At 45.5% G+C, this 19,282-nt stretch overlaps 2 protein-coding genes across 2 annotated transcripts; one reads left to right on the forward strand and one right to left on the reverse strand.

The window, feature by feature from the left end:
• Positions 1-1,677: 1,677 nt before the first annotated feature.
• LOC103633325 (uncharacterized) lies at positions 1,678-3,471 on the reverse strand. Its single transcript, XM_020541010.2, has 3 exons — positions 3,331-3,471; positions 2,762-3,250; positions 1,678-2,674 (listed from the first exon to the last, which is right to left on the reverse strand). The coding sequence occupies exons 1-3, from the start codon at positions 3,469-3,471 to the stop codon at positions 2,069-2,071; spliced, it is 1,236 nt and encodes a 411-aa protein (XP_020396599.1). The 3' UTR covers positions 1,678-2,068.
• A 367-nt stretch (positions 3,472-3,838) lies between these two features.
• On the forward strand, positions 3,839-7,209 carry LOC103633326 (COMPASS-like H3K4 histone methylase component WDR5B). Its single transcript, XM_008655045.3, has 2 exons — positions 3,839-5,286; positions 6,592-7,209. The coding sequence occupies exons 1-2, from the start codon at positions 4,591-4,593 to the stop codon at positions 6,880-6,882; spliced, it is 987 nt and encodes a 328-aa protein (XP_008653267.2). The 5' UTR covers positions 3,839-4,590; the 3' UTR covers positions 6,883-7,209.
• The last annotated feature ends 12,073 nt before the right edge of the window (positions 7,210-19,282 follow it).

Consider the following 19,282-nt stretch of genomic DNA (forward strand, 5'->3'; position numbering starts at 1 on the left):
AGGCGAGGGTTTCTCCGTTATGGAAAAGCTGAGCATAGCCAACACTCTAAAGTGGAAATGGCAGCTCTATTAACAGTTAACGACGACCTCAAACTCACGCCGTTATATTTCCGTTACCATATACGTGAGGCCTACTCGCTCTTACTGCCGTCCACCCGAGTCTCCGCCCAAACAAACCCTAGCCGCCGCACCCTAGCCGTCGCACCATTGCCGCCGCACTAGAGCAGCCGCACTCAAAACCCCATGGATCGAACTGCTCCCCTCGTCGCTGTTTCAGAGGCTGTAGTTGCTGCACGTGCCGCGGCTGTTGCTGCGGCGGAGGCAAGATGTGCGGCGGTGGTGGCTGAGAAGGAGGCACTAGCGGCGGTGCAATCTGCGACTATTGCCGTCGATAAGGTTGAACAAGTCGTCGAAGCTTGCAAGTATCGAAGCTTTATTGAAGATAACTCCATGGTGACATCCTTGGTGATTGAATTTCTTTCTCACTTCCTTTGCCGCATTAGGAATACTTGACAGCTAATGTTGACCAAGGGTGAGTATTATTCTGTTCACAAGTGTTTGAACTAGTTTTATTTGTGCAGGAACATGTTGATGTTAAGTATCACATTAGCATCAAGAACTCACTCTGATATGCCATTCAAGAGATGAGGAGGCAATCTTCACTGTTACATACCATTAATGGGTTGTGTTGTAGTATCCCAGAAGTTGAAGGGGGTAAGGTTGGAAAGCTTGCTGGCCATTTGAAGGTTATCTGCAAGAGCCTCGAGAAAACTTCAATTGTGTGTGAAGAAGATCTGGAGAATAAATCTCCTGGTTGGGACCTTCATCATCCCCCTTCAGATGTTGAAGACTCCAACACTTCATATATTGAGGACCCAATTGATGGATACGTGTCAGAAGATCCAGAGCTATGGGAAATGGTGTTTGATGACATGAAGTGGGAGGAGAATAAAGTGGCTGTCTCTTTGGCCGAGCATTGTCGTATTTGGGGCTACGACTATGACCAGATGTATGATCGTGAGACGAAGTAAGACTTTCTGTGATGAAGCAAGTAACCAGTTATGCAGCCTTTTGGTGATGTCAAGTAACCAGTTATGCAGCCTTTTGTGATGTCAAGACATTCTGTTTGTGTCAAGACATACTTATGAACTTGTAATCTGTGAGAAGGTTGATTCTGCTTGTAACAGAATTCTAAGACTATATAACTGCTTGTAAGATCACAAGCTGTTAATCTTGGAGGTGGTTGTGTAATCTGTGAGGTGGTTGTGTTGATGTTCTGTTCACATTATGTTTCTGTTGACATTATGTATCTACTTCAATGTTAATCTAGCTGATCATTGCAGTCAAGTAGAAAGAAGGTGAGCATACCCAGAAACATACTGGGAAACATACTAGCTGATCATACAGACTGCCGAACACTAACAGAAACTAGCTGGGAACACAGAAACATACTTTGTGGGAGTAAACAGCTTGTGAACACAGAAACATACTAGCTGGGAACTCAGTAACTTCCCAGAAGTTTGGGAACAGCGACGAGGTGGTTATGCGCATTGGAAGTTACTGACTTGGGAAAGCAAACAGGCTGCGCTGTTTCTGACCTCAGTTTCATACCATCGCCCAGCACACAGGGAAACCTCAGTTTCATACCATCGCCCAGTTTCTGACCTCAGTAATTTCCATTCTGGGAACACAAATACTAATACAGACTGGGAGCACAAATACTAGCTGGGAACACTAACACAGAAACAAATACACATTCTGGGAACACATTATCGGAACACTGACACATACTGTCATTGCGCAAACAGACATAATGTGAACATAACATGTTTCTGCGAGCACAAATACACAGTCAAGTCTGGGAGCACAAACTGTCTTCTCGAATGGAACAAATAGAAATTGTGGGAGCACATACACAGTCCTTGTGTCACATACTAGCTGATCATACACATACTAGCTTCAAGTTTCTATTCCCTTGTCGCAGCACGCTTAAAGTTTTTCCTAGGAGTTATTTTCTTAACAAGCCACTTGACACTCCTTGGCGGAGAACTAGGAGTTTCCACACGTACTAGTGCTGCAAGTCCGAACAGATAGCCAGTACTTCAAGTTCGCCAACAGCCTTCTTCAATTGTGACATGAACCAAATCCAACTATCAACAGTCTCAGATTGAAAAAACCCAAATGCTAAAGGATACATCCAATTATGCCCATCGACAGCAGTTACTGAAGCAAGTTGCCCATCCCATCTCCCGTTAGTCGAGTCAACACTTAGGTATGGTCTACAACCATCCCTAAAACCTGAGATGCACGGCCCTAGGGCACAAAAGAAACGGTTGAAATAGTACTTCTCATCCTCTAAAACCACATCAATCTCTACAATGCTATCAGGCTCCTTAGCCAGTACTGCCTCCCGCCACGAGAATAGTAGCTTGAAACTCTCCTCCCAACTGCCAAACAACTCTTCTAATGCCTTCTCATTCCCCTTCCAAACTGTGTCATAACCAATAGTGACATTGTGAACTCCTTGGAGTGTATCTTGCAATTCCTTAGCACCCATATTTGGTTTCTTCATAAGTAGTGGCAACGCGTGAAAAGCTACCCATCCACAACTTGGTGTAGTCGTCTTCCTCCTTCCACTAGATGTGCAAGTATGCGAATCATGCAATACAGCAACCTGCAAAATTATCGAATTACAACTTCGATCACAAACAAAACCTAAAATCAAGACATAGCTTTGGTAAATATGTATGAATTAACATACCACAATGGTCGGTAATCCTTTCTTTTCCTCTCTTGCATAAATCCTCCAGGGGCAGTCACCACCTTTACAATATCCGACGTATCTGGTAGTCGAAGTTACATCGATCCCAAGCTCGAACTCATGCTTTATGGCATACTGCCTCATAGCAATTCGAAATTCCTTCATGTTAGGAAACAAACTACCAGGTTGCATTGACGGATTCATTTTATCATACATGACCCTCTTCTCATTTGGCAGATAGTCTTCAAATGTTTGGTCTATAGTGTTGTCTCCAAAATTAATAGGCTCCGATTGATCCAAATTACTTGTACCACCTAAAACGGCTTCATCTCTTGTATTATCCTGTGCATTTTCCCCCTCGTTGAATCCTAGTTGAGAAAACATCTGCATCTCACTAACAACATCACGACTACCTTCCTCCTCCCAAAAATCACATAGTACCATAGATTCCCAATCTAATCTCGATTTGTCTTGTACCTTATCATTGTCCTGGATGACAAGTAAATACTAAGTGCAGTTACATATAATCCTAAGCTCACTATACTTTACATATATGAAGCACAACTCACCTCATTAACATTATTTCCACCTAATGCATCTAGAGGTAGGGAACTTGGACAAGGGGGTGAAGACATTACAGGACCTGTCATTAAATCTACAAATAATTTACAAATATTAAAGGATATGTCTGCATACCACAAACAAGACATAAATATCTACCTGGAGGGGAAGAAATGACTATGTCTGCATCTTTGAACAACTCCAAATCAACCATGGTGGATCCACTACAAACAGAGACCAAGCTAGATATAGTTGGGGGAGAGAGACGAATGGGGGGAGATAAATTGAAAGAATGAAGAACAACACAGATAGACTCACGGGTGCGTATGGTCAGAAGCAGCGGCCTCCTTCATTCGGGTAAATGCGCACGGACGGGGATGGAGGAGACCTAGCGACGCACGGACGACGTATGGTCGGAGGCAGCGGCGCCCGGCTATGGAGAATGCGACGGAGATGGAGGAGAAGGGGACCGGGATGGAGGAGACCGAGAAGGAGACCTAGCGACGGAGAACGGACGGCGACGAGGCTGGGGGACGGAACCAGGTTAATAGAGTTGTTAACCTGTTAATAGAGCTGTCATTTCCATTTTAGAGTGTTGGCTATACCCAACTTTTCCATAACGGAGAAACCCTCGCCTGAGCCTCTATTTCGTCGAAGCCGCATCCGTCGTGTTTCGTAATACCAAATTTCTCATCCTGGAGTAGTGTTAACAGCGCCGCACCACCTCGTGCCGTGGGAGGTCGAGCTCGTCAATGCGACGCTCCTCGGAGAGCAGCGCCTCCTCCTGCGCGTTCTTCTTTGGCGCGAGGGCGGGCGGGACGGAGGGCGCCGAGGAGGAGGCGGCGGCGGAGGAGCTAGGGTTAGGGTTCGCCGCCGCCGTCTGAGCTGCGGCGTCGAGGTTGCTGGGGTCGGAACCGGTAGCAGCTGCGGCGGAATTCGCGGAGGGCGCCGACGTGCCGGCCTTGGCGAGGACCTGGCGGTGCTCTTCGCGGCGCTTCTGGAGCTGCTTCTGCTCCAGCTCCGACCGCCGCACGAAGCTCTTGCCCCCGAAGTCGGCCGTCGCCGCCTTCCGCTTCTTCTCCAGTTCCCGCTTCAGCAGATCCATTACGCCCGCCGTCCAGTTCGGCTTCGATTCTCCGAGAGGCGGTGCACCGTGCCGGTGCTGCGGATACCGGCCGTGTACGCGTTCCCCCAAATAGAGGAGGACTCGACCCAACTTGGATCGTGTTGTGGGCAGACTAATAAAGCGTGCAAGTCTGTTACCGACCATGTCGCAGCAGCCGGCGCCGGCGCCGCCATATCGGCCGTATAGGCAGGTGAGGGAGGCGACGCCCCACAGCCGGGCGGTCTCCTGCTTGCGGTTCTCCCCCTGCGGGCGCCTCCTCGCGACAGCCTCCCTCGACGGAACGGTAGCGCTGCTCTCCCCGTCCTCACTGACCGTAATCGCCGTCCTGCGCGGTCACTCTGACGGCGTTTCCGACCTGTCCTGGTCCACGGAGTCGTTCTACCTCTGCTCCGCCTCCGACGACCGCACCATCCGCATCTGGGACATCCGGCCCGTCCTCGCCGGTGGCGCCCAGGCAGCCGCCGATTCCAGCGCAGACCGCTGCGTCCGCGTGCTCAAGGGGCACACCAACTTCGTCTTCAGCGCTAACTTCAACCCGCAGACCAGCTCGCAGATCGCTTCCGGAGGATTTGATTGTACCGTGCGCATATGGGACGCCACGAGTGGCCGGTGCACCCGCGCCATCGAAGCGCACTCTGAGCCCGTCACCTCCGTGCATTTCATTAGGGACGGATCCATCGTTGTATCCGGAAGCCATGACGGGAGCTGCAAGATCTGGGACGCCAAGAGCGGGGCTTGCCTCAAGACGGTCATCGATGAAAAGAAGCCCGCAGTGTCCTTCTCCATGTTCTCGCCCAATGGCAAGTTTATCCTCGTTGCCATGCTCGATAACTCACTGGTATGACCATCTAGCTCGTTGTTGATTCATAATAGTACTCATTTATGTTCTAAACTTTGTTGTTCGTTACCTTCGTTATGAAATTCGTTTTTCGACCGTTGTAGAGAAAATAATACTCATCTAATGATCAACTTCTCATACAGTATAAAGTCTTTGTGATGAGAATATCTAGATTTAGCCATAATCGTAGTTCACAAGAAGATCATAGATATGTCTTTCCTCACGCACTATCAACTGCAGATTACTCCTAACCATTTAGGATGGGAATCTTCTGATATGCAAACTAGAATCCCTGGTAACGGTATCTAGCTCTAGCATAGTCTTTTTCAGGTACTCCTGGTATCAAGGTAACACCGTGCATTTTGAATTGGTAACTGCAGACTCTAGATGTTTTGTCCCGACTTCCAGTTTCAAATGAATATCTCTTGACTGAATTAGAAGTTGAAAGCTCATCTCAACAATGCTGTCTGAAAATACGGTGTTGATGTTTGCAAGCAGAAAATGCTATTTTATTCTATATTACATGTTTTCTTAGTGTATCTTTTCTCTTGCATAGAGGCACTATTTTTAAAACAAAAAAAAAAACTAAAATTCAAATCTTTAGGTTCCTGGCTAAATTAGTTCGCTTATGCTTTCTTGCCAGTTTCCTGCCTTCTTCCTCTCTTGATAATTTTTACACTCATTGAGCCCTTTGACTTATAAGAAATAACCACACAAGTTTGAACCATTTGTTCTCCTGGTTGTGAAGGAATTGTTGCGATGTGCAGTATTTATAGCAGTGCTTGTCTTAAAATTCCTTGTACAACTATTATGACTGCAATTGTCATAAATTAAGTCTTATTGGCATGGAAGGTCCATGTGCCACCAGCCCACCAACAGGGATGGAAAAATTAGATATTATAAACTGCCATGGTCTGAATCATTGTAGTGGGAGAAAAATCATTCTAGGCTCATTGAGTTTTAGGGTAGTTTATCTGGTAGTTTTTTTTTCCAAAAAAAATATCACTGCAACATATGTTCACATTTAACATTTTCCCATGCATATGTGAAGTGCACCTGTCCTTGGTATTAATTTGATCCACGGCAACCACAGGACATTAATAATACCCCCTCTGAGCTTCATGTAGGCTGGTTATAGTGGCATTTTTGTTTCGTACTTCCATGTCATATAGCTGAGTTGCTAGCACACTGTTATTCATAATTGTAGTTGTGCCTTTCTTTTTTTACATTAATTTAGTTGTGCTTTCTATTGCATACAAGATGTTTAATTCGTTCAAGCTCCTAACTTGTTATTGCACCTTGCAGAAGCTATGCAATTTTGCCACCGGCAAGTTCTTGAAGGTATACAGTGGACATGTGAACAGACAATACTGCATACAGTCCGCGTTTTCTGTTACGAATGGAAAATACATTGTCAGTGGATCAGAAGACAACTGCGTGTACATATGGGACCTCCAAGGGAGAAATATCCTTCAGAAATTAGAAGGCCATACGGACACTGTCATCTCGGTGTCCTGCCATCCAACAGAGAACAAGATTGCTTCTGGTGGCCTTCATAATGATAGGACTGTAAGATTATGGGTTCAAGATAGCTGATCAACTTGCAGGTGTGGACTACGCTCATAAACAGCACTTGCCTATCAATGAGAAAATATGTCTGCTTCCCATGGATATGGATCGCTATTCCAGATACGTTTACAACTTACACAAAGACATTAACCATGCGAGCTTTGTTTTAATCTGATGTGTTATCCTAAGTTGTGAATGCTGAATAAATCAACATCTAGTCATCTCTAATAATGTTGTGATATGTTATGCCCAACGGCTGTATTCCAATCAATATTGATTTATTTTGCAAAGTTCGCCACTTTAAGATGCAAGATACTTTGTTTTTAGCTGTCTAGAAGGCAGTCACTTAGATTACTTGTTTGCTGATGTCAGTAGATAGGTATTTCTGCCAAAAGCACAAGAGTTGTTTTGACAGCTATTTGCATCTTTGTAAATGGTTCCTATCTGTCAGACTGTCACCATACACTCTGGCAGAGAGTAGTATTTATCACCACAGGCAGAGACACGACGGGAAATGTAGAACGTACCAATTACCAATGTACTCTCTTCGTTTCAATCTATAATTTGTTTGATTTTTTAACCTAACTCGTTATTAAAAAATTATAAGTATAATTAATTTCTGCTATTACAGTTATGGAGTATATACCTTAACGTTGAAATAGATCTTGATTCATCATCTTTTTTACAAATAACTTCTTACAGCTATTTCAAATTAACTCGCTGCACGCCTATTGGTGGCTAAATGATGGCTCGACACGGGCCAGACGTGCGCGGGCCATAACTCTGGTCCAGGCACGCCATGCCGACTGTGCCGAACCAGCTCGTTGGCTCATTTGATTAAATCAGCGTAAAATGTTAAAAAATGGTGCAGGAGGTGGGGTTCGAACCCATGCTCTGATGGAAGAAGAGCGAGAGAAACTGGGTAAAGCTATCTAACCAGTAGAATATCATGCTCAAATATTTTTAATATTGAATATAAATTATATATATGTATATACGTTTTTTGTAAAATAAAAAATAGAATCGTGTTGGGCTGGACCAACACTACGGTCCGAAGCTACAGCCCAAGCACGGCACAACGTTCTTGGCTCTTGCAAGCATTAGGTCGTTTCTGAGACCATATTGGCACAATGGACACTATGGTGTTTGAAGTTGCTGAATTGGATGGAGCAACAATGATTTGTCACACTAACAGTAAAATGAAAGGTTATTTATTGGTTTTAAACGTTAGTAATTGCTACGAAGTAGCATAATTTATATGGAGCGCATACAATTTTTATTGATGTCTGACTTTAGCAATCACTCCATATTTTTGATCTATCTTTTTTATAAGTTTGAGTTCATGTGACTTATTTTAGAAACTTGAGCTCACAAACTCTCTTATTTGGTTTCTGTATGGTGAAATTATGTCAGTTTATAATATCTGTTCGTTCAGTCAGTCATTGTGAACTCTCTTCTAATCACTCACTTCATTGACCGTGTTGTATCAAAACATATTGGATGGAGTAAATAATAACATCAGTTAGCCAAATAAAAATATTATACGGAGAGCGACGACAATCAATAAAAAATCTTGAAATTTTTTCTGGTGGATAGTTTACATGGGTATTGTTGTAAGCCATCGCAACGCACGGCCAACAGACTAGTATATATTAAAGCAACAGTTTCAATGGTCGTCCCGTGTTACTCTTTTATAAAGAACTCCTTTTATTTGTTTAAAATCCATCCGCAGCTCTTTGCCCCACCCGAAGGAATAGATATATGGATAGCCCATAGAACACACACCCTCCTTTTCTCTCTCTACTATCTACGGCTCCAATCTCCTTCCCCTACTGTTGGAACTCGCTAACTCGTGGTCAGCCAAGCTCAAACAATGGGAGAACAGAAAATGGTTTGATGCCGATTAGCACAGAGTATTAGGGCAACAATGTTTTTTTCGTCTCCCGCAATGGTGCTCTACGGAGGTATTTATAGGTAACCGAGGGATAGCCCTACCCTATCAAAGACGATTGTGCCCTCGGTTACCTACGTTACCCTGGAATATTCCCCCTTGGAGGGGTTATGGCGGGTCGTTACAGCGTGATTAATTACAAGCACAGACAGACACACTAAGAACTCTACCCTCTTAGCGGCTTACAAGTGGGGCCCTATAACATGGGTTGTAACATGAGTCGTTTATACGTGGGCCCCTTATTACAATAACGAGTGGGTAACAACACATGGTCTTCGCGTTCCACTTGCTCAGCCTTTGGAATTCTCAGCAGTATTCGTTCTGACCCACCGAAGCGGAGGGAGCACCCAAGCCTTCCCCCACTCTGTGCGCTCCCTTCGTAGTGGAGCTCACTTTTGAGTCTTCGCGCTCTTTAGTCTTCGCATCGCTGCTGCTTTGGCTAACATGTCGGCTTTTTCGTTCTTGTTCCGCTCAATGTGTTGTAAGGTGATTCCTTTGAATTGCTTTTCTAGACTTCGGACAGCAGCGAGATATTGTATGAGTACTGGCTCTTTTGCGGAGTAGTCTTTTTCGACTTGGCCGGCGACAAACTTAGAATTAGTTTTGACAATACATGTGGTAACTCCGAGGGCTCTCAGCTTGCGAAGGCCTAAGATGATTGCTTCATATTCAGCGATGTTATTTGTGCATTTATCTGAGTCTAGTGCGAAACGGAGATGCGCGACATATCTGTGTTTGAGTCCTGTGGGTGATGTAATGATTGCTGGAGCGCCAGCGCCTACGTGACACGATGCCCCATCGCAGTGGATGGTCCAGAGGGTTTCTGCATGAAACTGTTGTGGCTCCGAAGGCCCTGTCCAGTCTACTATGAAATTGGCCAAAACCTAGGATTTGATTGCTGTCCTGGGCTCGAAGGTGATATTGTAAACAGAGAGTTCTGAAAGGGAATTAGGCTTACACCTAGTTCCTATATAATTTTGGTGGTTGAATTGCCCAACACAAATCTTTGGACTAACTAGTTTGTTCTAGTGTATAAGTTATACAGGTGTCAAAGGTTCACAACATAGCCAATAAAATGACCAAGTGTTGGGTTCAACAAAAGGGCAATGAGCCAACCGTAGGCCCTCTGGTCTGGGAGCACCGGACTGTCCGGTGTGCCACCGGACAGTGTCCGGTGCACCACCGGACAATGTCCGGTGCACCAGGGGACTCCAGCTCGAACTCGCCACCTTCGGGAATTTCCAGGGGCTCTCGCGCTATAATTCACCGGACTGTCCGGTGTACACCGGACAGTGTCCGGTGCGCCATGGAGAAGCGGCCTCAGGAACTCTTCTGCTTCGGGAAAAGCCAACGGCTCGTCCGCTATAATTCACCGGACATGTCCGGTGTGCACCGGACTGTCCGGTGTGACTCCAGCGCAACGGCTATCCCGCGCCAACGGCTACCTGCAGAGGCATTAAATGCGCCGCAGCGCGCGCAGACGTCAGGTTTGCCCATACTGGCGCACCGGACAATGAACAGGAGCTGTCCGGTGCGCCACCGGACATCAAGGGTGGCCCACAAGTCAGAACTCCAACGGTCAGATTCCAACGGCACTGATGACGTGGCAGGGGCACCGGACATGTCCGGTGTGCACCGGACTGTCCGGTGCGCCATCGAGCAGACTGGCTCCCCAACGGCCACATTTGGTGGTTGGGGCTATAAATACCCCAACCACCCCACATTCATTGCCATCCAAGTTTTCCCACTTCTCAACCACTTACAAGAGCTAGGCATTCAATTCTAGACACATTCAAAGAGATCAAATCCTCTCCAATTCCACACAAAACCCTAGTGACTAGAGAGAGTGATTTGCCGTGTTCTTTTGAGCTCTTGCGCTTGGATCGCATTCTTTCTTTCTCTTGTGCTCTTGTGATCAACACTCAATTGTAACCAAGGCAAGAGGCACCGATTGTGTGGTGGCCCTTGCGGGGAAGTTTTGTTCCCGGTTGATTGAGAAGAAGGAAAGCTCACTCGGTCGGAGGGACCGTTTGAGAGAGGGAAGGGTTGAAAGAGACCCGGCCTTTGTGGCCTCCTCAACGGGGAGTAGGTTTGCAAGAACCGAACCTCGGTAAAACAAATCCGCGTGTCACTCTCCTTATTTGCTTGCGATTTGTTTTGCGCCCTCTCTTGTGGACTCATTTATTATTACTAACGCTAACCCCGGCTTGTAGTTGTGTTTATATTTGTAAATTTCAGTTTCGCCCTATTCACCCCCCCCCTCTAGGCGACTATCAATTGGTATCAGAGCCCGGTGCTTCATTAGAGCCTAACCGCTCGAAGTGATGTCGGGAGATCACGCCAAGAAGGAGATGGAGACCGGCGACAAGCCCACTACAAGCCAAGGGAGTACCTCATCGGAAGAGTCCCGCACCAAGAAAAGGGAGAAGAAGAAGAACTCCTCCAAGCGGAAGGAGAAAAGATCTTCCTCTTCTCACCACAAGGAGAAGAAGGAAAAATCTTCTTCCCACAAGCCGCATCGGAAAGGCGATAAGCACAAGAGGATGAGGAAGGTGGTCTACTACGAGACCGACACTTCATCAACTTCTACCTCCGACTCCGATGCGCCCTCCGTCACTTCTAAGCGCCAAGAGCGCAAGAAGTATAGTAAGATCCCCCTACGCTACCCTCGCATTCCAAAACATACACCTTTACTTTCCGTCCCATTAGGCAAACCACCAACTTTTAATGGTGAAGATTATGCTATGTGGAGTAATTTGATGCGATTTCATCTAACCTCTCTCCACAAAAGAATATGGGATGTTGTTGAGTATGGTGTACAGGTACCATCAATAGGGGATGAGGACTATGACACGGACGAAGTGGCCCAAATCGAGCACTTCAACTCCCAAGCCGCAACTATCCTCCTTGCCTCACTAAGCAAGGAGGAATACAACAAAGTACAAGGATTGAAGAACGCCAAGGAGATTTGGGACCTACTCAAGACGGCGCACGAGGGTGATGAACTCACCAAGATCACCAAGCGGGAAACGATCGAGGGGGAGCTCGGTCGCTTCCGTCTTCGCCAAGGGGAGGAGCCACAAGACATGTACAACCGGCTCAAGACCTTGGTGAACCAAGTGCGCAACCTCGGGAGCACAAAATGGGATGACCACGAAGTGGTTAAGGTTATTCTAAGAGCTCTTATTTTCCTTAACCCCACTCAAGTACAATTAATTCGTGGGAATCCTAGATATCCACTAATGACCCCCGAGGAAGTTATCGGGAATTTTGTGAGTTTTGAATGCATGATTAAGGGCTCCAAGAAGATCAATGAGCTTGACGAGCCTTCCACCTCCGAGGCGCAACCGGTGGCCTTCAAGGCAACGGAGGAGAAGAAGGAGGAGTCTACAAGTAGACAACCAATTGACGCCTCCAAGCTCGACAACGAGGAGATGGCCCTAATCATCAAAAGCTTTCGGCAAATTCTCAAACAACGGAAGGGGAAGGACTACAAACCCCGTTCCAAGAAGGTTTGCTACAAGTGTGGTAAGCCCGGTCACTTCATTGCAAAATGTCCTATGTCTAGTGACAGTGACAGGGGCGACGACAAGAAGGGAAGAAGAAAGGAGAAGAAGAAATACTACAAGAAGAAGGGCGGCGATGCCCATGTTTGTCGGGAGTGGGACTCCGACGAAAGCTCAAGCGACTCCTCCGACGACGAGGACGCCGCCAACATCGCCGTCACCAAGGGCCTTCTCTTCCCCAACGTCGGCCACAAGTGTCTTATGGCCAAGGACGGCAAAAAGAAGGTAAAATCAAGGTCCTCCACTAAATATGAAACATCTAGTGATGAGGATGATGATAAAAATGAGGAGGATAACTTGCGCACTCTTTTTGCTAACCTTAACATGGAACAAAAGGAAAAATTAAATGAACTAATTAGTGCCATCCATGAAAAGGATGATCTCTTGGACTCCCAAGAGGACTTCCTAATCAAGGAGAATAAGAAACATGTTAAGGTTAAAAATGCTTACGCTCTAAAGGTTGAAAAATGTGAAAAATTGTCTAGTGAGCTAAGCACTTGCCATGAGATGATTGACAACCTTAGAAATGAAAATGCTACTTTAAATACTAAGGTTGATTCACATGTTTGTAATGTTTCAATTACCAATCTTAGAGATGATAACGTTGACTTGCTTGCTAAGATTGATGAATTGAATGCATCTCTTGCTAGCCTTAGATTAGAGAATGAAAATTTAATTGCTAAGGCTAAAGATTTTAATGTTTGCAATGCTACTATTTCCGACCTTAGAACTAAGAATGAAATGTTGCATGCTAAGGTTGTAGAACTTAAATCTTGCAAACCCTCTACATCTAATGTTGAGCATGTTTCTATTTGCACTAGATGTAGAGATATTAATGTTGATGCTATCCATGATCACCTAGCCTTAATTAAAAAACAAAATGATCATATAGCTAAACTAGATGCTAAAATTGCCGAGCACAACTTAGAAAATGAGAAATTTAAATTTGCTCGTAGCATGCTTTATAATGGGAGACGCCCTGGCATCAAGGATGGTATTGGCTTCCAAAGGGGAGACAATGTCAAACTTAATGCCCCCCCTAAGAACTTGTCTAACTTTGTCAAGGGCAAAGCACCCATGCCTCAGGATAACGAGGGTTACATTTTATACCCTGCAGGCTATCCTGAGAGCAAAATTAGGAAGATTCATTCTAGGAAGTCTCACTCTGGCCCTAACCATGCTTTCATGTATAAGGGTGAGACATCTAGTTCTAGGCAACCAACCCGTGCCAAGTTGCCTAAGAAGAAAATTCCTAATGCATCAAATGATCATGCCATTTCATTTAAAACTGTTGATGCATCTTATGTGCTTACTAGCAAATCCGGCAAGGTAGTTGCCAAATTTGTTGGGGGCAAACACAAGGGCTCCAAGACTTGTGTTTGGGTACCCAAAGTTCTTGTATCTAATGCCAAAGGACCCAAAACAGTTTGGGTACCTAAAGTCAAGAACTAAATTTGTTTTGTAGGTTTATGCATCCGGGGGCTCAAGTTGGATACTCGACAGCGGGTGCACAAACCACATGACCGGGGAGAAAAGGATGTTCTCCTCATATGAGAAAAACAAAGATCCCCAACGAGCTATCACATTCGGGGATGGAAATCAAGGGTTGGTCAAAGGTTTGGGTAAAATTGCTATTTCACCTGACCATTCCATTTCCAATGTTTTTCTTGTTGATTCATTAGATTACAACTTGCTTTCTGTTTCCCAATTATGTCAAATGGGCTACAACTGTCTTTTTACTGATATAGGTGTCACTGTCTTTAGAAGAAGTGATGATTCAATAGCATTTAAGGGTGTGTTAGAGGGTCAGCTATACTTAGTAGATTTTGATAGAGCTGAGCTCGACACAAGTTTAATTGCTAAGACTAACATGGGTTGGCTCTGGCACCGCCGACTAGCCCATGTTGGGATGAAGAATCTTCATAAGCTTCTAAAGGGAGAGCACATTTTAGGACTAACCAATGTTCATTTTGAGAAAGACAGGATTTGTAGCGCATGCCAAGCAGGGAAGCAAGTTGGCACTCATCATCCACACAAGAACATAATGACGACTGACAGGCCACTGGAGCTCCTACACATGGATCTATTCGGCCCGATCGCTTACATAAGCATCGGCGGGAGTAAGTACTGTCTAGTTATTGTGGATGATTATTCTCGCTTCACTTGGGTATTCTTTTTACAGGAAAAATCTCAAACCCAAGAGACCTTAAAGGGATTCTTGAGACGAGCTCAAAATGAGTTCGGCTTAAGGATCAAGAAAATAAGAAGCGACAACGGGACGGAGTTCAAGAACTCTCAAATTGAAAGCTTCCTTGAGGAGGAGGGCATCAAGCATGAGTTCTCTTCTCCCTACACGCCACAACAAAATGGTGTAGTGGAGAGGAAGAATCGAACTCTATTGGACATGGCAAGAACCATGCTTGATGAGTACAAAACACCGGACCGGTTTTGGGCCGAGGCGGTCAACACAGCCTGCTACGCCATCAACCGGTTATATCTTCACCGAATCCTCAAGAAGACATCATATGAACTCCTAACCGGTAAAAAGCCCAACATTTCATATTTTAGAGTTTTTGGTAGCAAATGCTTCATTCTTATTAAAAGAGGTAGAAAATCTAAATTTGCTCCTAAAACTGTAGAAGGCTTTTTACTTGGTTATGACTCAAACATAAGGGCATATAGGGTCTTTAACAAGTCCACTGGACTAGTTGAAGTCTCATGTGACGTTGTGTTTGATGAAACTAACGGCTCTCAAGTAGAGCAAGTTGATCTTGATGAAGTAGGTGAAGAACAGGCTCCATGCATAGCGCTTAGGAACATGTCCATTGGGGATGTGTGTCCTAGGGAATCCGAAGAGCCTCCAAATGCACAAGATCAACCATCCTCCTCCACGCAAGCATCTCCACCAACTCAAAATGAGGATGAGGCTCAAGTTGATGAAGGGCAAAATCAAGAAGATGAGCCACCTCAAGAAGACGGCAATGATCAAGGGGGAGATGCAAATGATCAAGAAAAGGAGGATGAGGAAGAACCAAGACCGCCACACCCAAGAGTACACCAAGCAATCCAACGAGATCACCCCGTCGACACCATCCTCGGCGACATTCATAAGGGGGTAACTACTCGATCTCGGGTTGCTCATTTTTGTGAACATTACTCTTTTGTTTCCTCTATTGAGCCACACAGGATAGAGGAAGCTCTCCAAGATTCGGATTGGGTGGTGGCGATGCAAGAGGAGCTCAACAATTTCACGAGGAATGAGGTATGGCATTTAGTTCCACGTCCTAACCAAAATGTTGTAGGAACCAAATGGGTCTTCCGCAACAAGCAAGATGAGCATGGTGTGGTGACAAGGAACAAAGCTCGACTCGTGGCCAAAGGGTATTCACAAGTCGAAGGTTTGGATTTTGGTGAAACCTATGCACCCGTAGCTAGGCTTGAGTCAATTCGCATATTATTGGCCTATGCTACTTACCATGGCTTTAAGCTCTATCAAATGGACGTGAAAAGTGCCTTCCTCAACGGACCAATCAAGGAAGAGGTCTATGTTGAGCAACCTCCCGGCTTTGAAGACAGTGAGTATCCTAATCATGTCTATAGGCTCTCTAAGGCGCTTTATGGGCTCAAGCAAGCCCCAAGAGCATGGTATGAATGCCTTAGAGATTTCCTTATTGCAAATGGCTTCAAAGTCGGCAAGGCCGATCCTACACTCTTTACTAAAACTCTTGAAAATGACTTGTTTGTATGCCAAATTTATGTTGATGATATTATATTTGGGTCTACTGACGAGTCTACATGTGAAGAGTTTAGTAGGATCATGACACAGAAATTCGAGATGTCAATGATGGGGGAGTTGAAGTATTTTCTAGGATTCCAAGTCAAGCAACTCCGAGAGGGCACCTTCATTAGCCAAACGAAGTACACTCAAGACATTCTTGCTAAGTTTGGAATGAAGGATGCCAAACCCATCAAGACACCCATGGGAACTAATGGGCATCTCGACCTCGACACGGGAGGTAAGTCCGTGGATCAAAAGGTATACCGGTCGATGATTGGTTCATTGCTTTATTTATGTGCATCTCGACCGGACATTATGCTTTCCGTTTGCATGTGTGCAAGATTCCAATCCGACCCTAAGGAATCACACCTTACGGCCGTAAAACGAATCTTGAGATATTTGGCTTATACACCTAAGTTTGGGCTTTGGTACCCTCGGGGATCCACATTTGATTTACTTGGTTATTCGGATGCCGATTGGGCGGGGTGCAAAATCAATAGGAAGAGCACATCGGGGACTTGTCAGTTCTTGGGAAGATCCTTGGTGTCTTGGGCTTCAAAGAAGCAAAATTCGGTCGCTCTTTCCACCGCCGAAGCCGAGTACATTGCCGCAGGACATTGTTGCGCGCAATTGCTTTGGATGAGGCAAACCCTGCGGGACTACGGTTACAAATTAACCAAAGTCCCTTTGCTATGTGATAATGAGAGTGCAATTAAAATGGCCGACAATCCCGTCGAGCATAGCCGCACTAAGCACATAGCCATTCGGTATCATTTTCTTAGGGATCACCAACAAAAGGGGGATATCGAGATTTCTTACATTAATACTAAAGATCAATTAGCCGATATCTTTACCAAGCCACTTGATGAACAATCTTTTACCAGACTTAGGCATGAGCTCAATATTCTTGATTCTAGAAATTTCTTTTGCTAGCTTGCACACATAGCTCATTTAAATACCTTTGATCATATCTCTTTTATATGCTATGACTCATGTGTTTTCAAGCCGATTTCAAACCAAGTCATAGGTATATTGAAAGGGAATTGGAGTCTTCGGCGAAGACAAAGGCTTCCACTCCGTAACTCATGCTTCGCCATCACTCCGAGCAACTCTCTCTTCTTCAGGGGAGAAATGAGCATCAAGGAAAAGGACTTCATCCTTGGGGGAGAGAGTAAAAGCTCAAACGCAAAAGGACTTCGTCTTTGGTATAATCTTAACTCACTTATTTATGACCAAAGGGGAAGATTGCACACTGAGGGCTCTAATGATTCCGTTTTTGGCGATTCATGCCAAAAAGGGGGAGAAAGTGAGCCCAAAGCAAAAGGACCGCACCATCACCACCAAATTCAAGTCTTTATCATTTGGTATCCTATTGTGTTCAAAAGGGGAAGAAAGTAGTATTTCAAAAATGATATATCAAAACCCTCTTGAACACTAAGAGGTGGATCTCTTTTAGGGGGAGTTTTGTTTAGTCAAAGGAAAAGCATTTGAAATAGGGGGAGACAATTTCAAATCTTGAAAATGCTTTGCAAACTCTTATTCATGTACCTTTGACTATTTGCAAAAGATCTTTGAAATGGATTTACAAAAAGAATTTGCAAAAACAAAACATGTGGTGCAAACGTGGTCCAAAATGTTATATAAGAAAGAAACAATCCTTGCATATCTTATGAAGTAGTTACATTGGCTAAATTCCAAGCAACCTTTGCACTTATTTTATGCAAACTAGTTCAATTATGCACTTCTATATTTGCTTTGGTTTGTGTTGGCATCAATCACCAAAAAGGGGGAGATTGAAAGGGAATTAGGCTTACACCTAGTTCCTATATAATTTTGGTGGTTGAATTGCCCAACACAAATCTTTGGACTAACTAGTTTGTTCTAGTGTATAAGTTATACAGGTGTCAAAGGTTCACAACATAGCCAATAAAATGACCAAGTGTTGGGTTCAACAAAAGGGCAATGAGCCAACCGTAGGCCCTCTGGTCTGGGAGCACCGGACTGTCCGGTGTGCCACCGGACAGTGTCCGGTGCACCACCGGACAATGTCCGGTGCACCAGGGGACTCCAGCTCGAACTCGCCACCTTCGGGAATTTCCAGGGGCTCTCGCGCTATAATTCACCGGACTGTCCGGTGTACACCGGACAGTGTCCGGTGCGCCATGGAGAAGCGGCCTCAGGAACTCTTCTGCTTCGGGAAAAGCCAACGGCTCGTCCGCTATAATTCACCGGACATGTCCGGTGTGCACCGGACTGTCCGGTGTGACTCCAGCGCAACGGCTATCCCGCGCCAACGGCTACCTGCAGAGGCATTAAATGCGCCGCAGCGCGCGCAGACGTCAGGTTTGCCCATACTGGCGCACCGGACAATGAACAGGAGCTGTCCGGTGCGCCACCGGACATCAAGGGTGGCCCACAAGTCAGAACTCCAACGGTCAGATTCCAACGACACTGATGACGTGGCAGGGGCACCGGACATGTCCGGTGTGCACCGGACTGTCCGGTGCGCCATCGAGCAGACTGGCTCCCCAACGGCCACATTTGGTGGTTGGGGCTATAAATACCCCAACCACCCCACATTCATTGCCATCCAAGTTTTCCCACTTCTCAACCACTTACAAGAGCTAGGCATTCAATTCTAGACACATTCAAAGAGATCAAATCCTCTCCAATTCCACACAAAACCCTAGTGACTAGAGAGAGTGATTTGCCGTGTTCTTTTGAGCTCTTGCGCTTGGATCGCATTCTTTCTTTCTCTTGTGCTCTTGTGATCAACACTCAATTGTAACCAAGGCAAGAGGCACCGATTGTGTGGTGGCCCTTGCGGGGAAGTTTTGTTCCCGGTTGATTGAGAAGAAGGAAAGCTCACTCGGTCGGAGGGACCGTTTGAGAGAGGGAAGGGTTGAAAGAGACCCGGCCTTTGTGGCCTCCTCAACGGGGAGTAGGTTTGCAAGAACCGAACCTCGGTAAAACAAATCCGCGTGTCACTCTCCTTATTTGCTTGCGATTTGTTTTGCGCCCTCTCTTGTGGACTCATTTATTATTACTAACGCTAACCCCGGCTTGTAGTTGTGTTTATATTTGTAAATTTCAGTTTCGCCCTATTCACCCCCCCCCTCTAGGCGACTATCA

This window comes from Zea mays, chromosome 7, assembly GCF_902167145.1.
Source record: "Zea mays cultivar B73 chromosome 7, Zm-B73-REFERENCE-NAM-5.0, whole genome shotgun sequence".
Classification (NCBI taxonomy): domain Eukaryota; kingdom Viridiplantae; phylum Streptophyta; class Magnoliopsida; order Poales; family Poaceae; genus Zea; species Zea mays.